The 5,994-nt window shown below is 34.8% G+C and overlaps 1 protein-coding gene across 1 annotated transcript in view; it reads right to left on the bottom strand.

Moving 5' to 3' along the window:
* The window catches only part of LOC111689014 (ankyrin repeat domain-containing protein 11), a gene marked incomplete at its 5' end in the record, with an annotated part of 19,428 nt that extends 13,859 nt beyond the window's left edge, over nucleotides 1-5,569 (bottom strand). Inside the window, one exon of the mRNA XM_046951581.1 lies at nucleotides 3,965-5,569. Within this exon, the coding sequence (XP_046807537.1) occupies nucleotides 3,965-5,569 (1,605 nt within the window). The remainder of the gene's footprint in view (nucleotides 1-3,964) is intronic.
* Between the last annotated feature and the right edge of the window lie 425 nt (nucleotides 5,570-5,994).

Below are 5,994 nucleotides of genomic sequence, written 5' to 3'. Positions count from 1 at the left end.
CAGTGCATTCAAATAGTTCTACTATTACTAAACCTTCATGTATCTTATGCCCTAATCAGTCACACTATTTGCGAAATTGTCGTCGATTTAAAAATCTTTCAGTATCTGGCAGAATTTCTACTGTGAATGATTATAACTGCTGTACTAATTGCCTTTCGAGGACACATAAAGTCAGAAGTTAGACACATAAAGTCAGATTTTATGCTTCATCTGCAGCATACAAATAATTCTATAGTTGAAAGACCTACTGTTTCTACTGAACAGAATTCCAGTGAGATTCTACGACCCACTAACTCTCACACTAGACAATCGCATACGTCCAATAATGTTACTTCTAATCCACAAGTATTTCATACTAGACAGAATCAGTCCTTTTTGTTAGGGACTGCAATGGTAAACATAATTCATAACAGCCATAAGTATCAGGTTCGGGTTCAGAATGTTTTTTCATTTCTGAACGTTTACGAAAAAGATTAAAACTTCCCACTCATTCTTGGAATTCTAACGTTTCTGGCGTTAATAATGTGGTTTTTGGAGTTTCAAAGTTTTGTCCTTTGGAAATTAGTTCAGATTTAGATTCTTCAGTAAAACTATCAACTAACGCATTTGTTTTACCAGAAATAACAGGAAATTTGCCTTCGTCTTCTGTAAATGTCGATATTGGAAAATTATTGCCAAATCTTTGTTTGGCTGATTCGAATCCTTTTACCAGTAGGCCTGTAGATATTCTTATCGGAGCAGATTTATATCCGCGCATTATTTTACCGGAAATACATCAAAACGTATTAGGGTCATCATTGGCACAGAAAACTATATTTGGTTGGATACTGACAGGTCCAGCTAATCCTAAGGATTTTGAAACATATAACGACAATTTAACGACTTTTTAACGACTTTTTAACCTTTAATTTATTATCACTTAAAAGTGCTCACAGAAATATATTTATGTCCCTACTACCTTATTCATGTCTTTATCTTATTATTTATTATCTTTATATATATTATATTACTTATATTAAATAATAATCCACCTGCAGGACTTCGGTGCTGTGGGAAAAGTCGAGAGACTTTCCAAAAATCCACCTGCGGGACTTCGGTTCTGTGGGGAAAGTCGAGAGACTTCTTAAAAATCCACCTGCGTGACTTCGGTTCTGTGGGGAAAGTCGAGAGACTTCTTAAAAATCCACCTTCAGGACTAAGGTTCTGTGGGGAAAGTCGAGAGACTTCTTAAAAATCTTCATCGTTTTGAAATCGTTTGCAATTCCTAAGGTATTGCAAGGTGGCCGGCAATGTTTAATTTAAAATTTATTTAACTACCTTTTTGAAATACTATTTATAACAACGTTAGAATACTATAAAGCTTCCCTTTTTTGCAACTTTGTTGGAAGATTCTAACGAGTAACCGCTAACGATGCTTAAATATTGTTTGCCACCAAAATTATGCTTGTTTCGTTTGACATTATAAATCACTTTTGATTTGTCTACGACACAAGCACTACGTGCAATTACATTTACAAAACCATCTACTTCTACGAGGTAATTATTGGTTTAAATAAAAGAGATCTTCATCTCTAATAAATTTGAAAAACACATTTGTTTTATTTTTATATAAAATCTTGGGAAACTTGTTGGAGCTGAACACTTATTACTAAATTACGATGTAGATACAAGATTTGATTGAAATATAGGTTTTATGTACAGAAATTTAGCTTAACGAATTTTTTAGGTAATTTCTTAAAATTACTAGATCCTGCCCCTAAAAGCACTTTAACCGTATTTAACGAGTTGCATTATCAATTTGTGTAGAACAAAATTATATATATATATGTATTTTGAAAATCCTTAAATCTTTCACACCCATGCATACATACAAATTATTAAATACATACATACAAATTATTAATATTATAAAAGAAAATGTCGTTTGTAATGTTCAATACATCTTGGAATTGTAACAAATTTAAGGGCATTATTAAAACCTGCCTTTAATGTTCGTAATAATAAAAGGTAACTTAAATTAAAGTGAGGAATAAGGTGAACTTTAAATATTTTCATTATTACAACATAATTTTTTAATATACAAAAACCGTAGCATAACCGTTGATAATATTTTTTATATGAAAAAATGACATTAAATTTATTTTTTATTAATATTTTAAAGAATAGCATATGCACACGATGTGTCTGTAGTAGTATCTGGCAAATATCTGGATACTTTATCGCAAAGGATGGAGATTGCACTCAAGACACTCAATACGTGGAGCAACGTCAGTGGCCTTGGTGTAAATCCATCGAAAACGGAACTTGTTCTCTTCACTAAGAAGTACAAGATACCCTCCTTCACTCTCCCACGATGAATGGCATAGAATTGAAGTTATCGGATAGTGCTTAATATCTGGGAGTAATCCTAGATTCAAAACTATCATGGCGTTTGAACACTCAATCTAGAGTATCAAAAGCGGCTGCGGCCTTATACTCGTGTAAGAAAGCAATTGGCAAATCATGGGGCATAAACCCCAAGAATACCAAATGGCTCTTCGACATGGTAGTCAAGCCCATACTATTGTACGGTGCACTTGTATGGTGGAAGTCTGTACAAAAGGACTAACACCGCAAATATTATTAGGCTCAATACAATTGGTATGTGGCACATGATTCAGTCAGGTCACTCAACCATTCTCAATTGTCTAGGAGAGATTCCTCACAATATTGACTATTGCATCGCCAAACCGTCTTTTGATAGAAGCTTTTCGGTGAATATCCGACACGATCCAAATGTGATGGAAACAATCCTCCATGACGAATCGTATAAGGTTTTCACTGATGGCTCAAAATCAAACCATGGTGTTGGTGGTGGCTTTTACATAGCACATTCGGGAACGGAAGTATCATTCAAGCTTCCTGACCAATGTAGCGTCCTTCAGGCTGAACTATCAGCCATTAAACGGGCTGCAAACTGGCTCAGGTTTTATCGAATATACGGTGCTAATATTCGAATTTATACCGACAGCCAGGCAGCCCTTAAGGTTCTAAGTGGTGTCTACACGACGTCAAACTTAGTCCTAGAATGCCGGGCATCCCTTAACGAGATGGCGAAACATTCCACAATAGGACTGTATTTGGATTCCAGGACATCAGCAAATTCCTGGTAATACCATCGCGGACTCTCTTGCCAAGTTAGGCTCCTCACTTGCAAGAGAGCATACCGACCCTTTTGTCGGTATACCGCTTTTAACCTGCAAACGCTCGGCAAGGTAAGGTTCATGTGGCCATCTTACGACCCACAAAGATCCCAAGCCCTTTCCTACATTCCGAGAGTTAATCTACGGAACTTAACGGCAGTGGTAACAGGCCACTGGCCTTTCGGACTCCATGCAAGAAGATTGAACTTACCCAGTAACGACTTCTGCAGGAGCTGCCAGGATGAAGAGGAAGAAGAGAGTATAACTCACTTCCTCTGTCATTGTCCCGCCCTAGCTGATCACAGAATGGGTCTGCTAGGTAGCTATTTTCTGCACGACCTAGCGGATCTATCGGAGGTTGATATCCGAAAAATAGACTCTTATATTCGTGCGACAAACTGGTTCGGTGGAGACCAGAGTGATTAGGTTGAAGTGTACTAATACGCCGACCGTTCCATCTCGTTTCAGGTATCACAAAGGGATCAGAATACTGGACCCAAGTGTGTCCCCAGGACGAGGACGACCTGCCTACCTAACCTTTTAAAAAATATATATTAAAGCTTACGTTAAAAGTTAATGGTAATATGATCTTTCCGTTAGCCTATCGAACACTTTTAGCTAAAGTTGACTTGTAAAAACGAAAACCATTCCTATTTTATGCGTACTGCGCATCAGATTCATTAATGTGATAAATTTTCAAATAGGCTTGCATTAAAACCTCTAACCTTTATCAATAGGTATTATTATTTTTATGAGTGAACAAATTTAATTATAGAATTTACCTTAATTTTTTCCCATTTATCGTCAACATCTTGAAGCCAACTTAGTAACAATCTTCCATTAAATCTGCATCTAGCATTTTTCTCTTTATCATCTAGTTCGGGTGTAAGCATATTATAAACTTCTTCGTCTTTAATGTATGTGCATACTGAAAAAGGTAATGACTGATAGGACATACTTCTAGCTGCTTTTGAATGAATTCTAATAATCTCCTGTTCCACATTAAGACAGAGCTTTTCCTTTTCTACAGTATGACGTTGATATAGATCAAATCTTTCTTTTTGCTGAATCAAAAATATATCCCTCATTTGAAATGAGAGTGAGTTTGGTATTTCTGGGAAATTTTTATTTTGTCGTTGACATAAAAGATATTTTTGTTTGTTTATAAGATATTCATGAAATCCTTGTGGAGGTCTTGGTTTAACAGAAAAAATGTTTTTCCATTTTCTTTCTATTTGCTTTCTTATTGCCATGTACATTTGGAAACAATTTGTGAATGGTATATCGTGAGGATGAGAATCAGTACATAAAATTGGATCATTATTTACGTTATTTCCAGTGTTGGATGATTTTACATCATCGTTCTTTGTTCTAATTTTCCTTTTTCTAGGATGAAGTTCTGCAATGTTTCCCATTGTCTCTTTTGAAGACGAAGTAGACGACGTCGACGGGCTTGGAAGGTTCTGAATATTATCAGATTCAAATGATGTACTTTGATGTGTTGGACTGTTTATAGAATTTGAAAATGCAATTTTTCCTTCAACTAAATCGATATTTGTAGATGAAGCTGGAGAAGGTGAATTGCTTGGAATTTGTGGTGAAGAATTATTTGAAGCCCTATCATGAGTTGTTATTCCTATTCTATGAGCACTCCTTAAAACCCGCAAATTTTTTTCTTCATTCAAAAGTTTGCAATTTTTATCATCTCCACAAGATAAATTAACTTTGATGGGGCTATCTCTAGGACTTGTATTTGAAATTGATATATCTCGCTCATTTGAATCACTATTAGAACTTACTACATATGGCAATGCAGCATTTCTTGAAGTATTAATTTTTCCCGTCCGTAATCCACTTCCATCGGTATCAATTGTACAGCTTTGTTGGGGAATAACAATTTTTAAAGGGGGTACTTTCAATCCTCCATTACAGAGTGGATCACTTTTGGAATCATCGTCTTCTAATTCTGTGTCATGAAATTTATTCTTGCCTTCATCTTTATCGCATAAAAACACACTTTTGTTGGAAGAAGTAGAAGTAGAATTTTTAGAATTAGTCGCTTGTTTTAGGTTCTTTTCCACTCTGGTTGGAGTACGCACAATATTTTGTTTTGTGTCCTTAGACATTTCCAGATCTTTCTTTTTTTTCTTTTTATTATCATCAATTTCATCGCCTTCATCATCATCTATATCAGAAAAATTTCGCTTTGTGAAATTATTTGTTGTTTCGGAACCGGAAACATTTTCAAAATTGATTTCCTTTTTGGCATCATTAAATATATCATCACATTTTTCTTTAATATCGGCTTTTTCAATTGCACTTGATTCTTCGAAGTCTTCATCTTTTTTGTACTCCTTACTTTTTTGAGTTAACCGCGAATTATCTAATGAAATAAAAATAAAGTAAGTTGGATCAATTTATATAGGAAATTATTTTTTTATTTTAGAGTTTAAGAAATTAAAATAAGGCAATTTATATTTCTCTTTATTCGAAGGCCTAAAGGAATAATTCCACAAAATTCAATACAAGTAAGAGTACTATATTCAGCTGTGCCGAATCTTATGTACCCTTCACCATAGTGTATTTTAAACATATTAGTTTTCTAAATTTTTAATTTTTTCCCGACTGTATTATTACTACACCAAAAGAAACAACAACAACGCTAAACGAGAAAAAAACAAGACTTTTCTGCACATTTTCTGAAGTATTAAACGATTAACATCAGACTTGTCTGCACATTGTCGAATGGGAATTTTAGTGTTACGACAATGAGGAGACTATTCTGCACATTGGCAAAGCACAGTTTGTTTTT

Source organism: Lucilia cuprina, chromosome 5, assembly GCF_022045245.1.
Source record: "Lucilia cuprina isolate Lc7/37 chromosome 5, ASM2204524v1, whole genome shotgun sequence".
Taxonomy (NCBI): Eukaryota; Metazoa; Arthropoda; class Insecta; order Diptera; family Calliphoridae; genus Lucilia; species Lucilia cuprina.
Note: the sequence above shows the minus strand (reverse complement) of the source record. Positions and strands in the feature narration are given on the sequence as shown.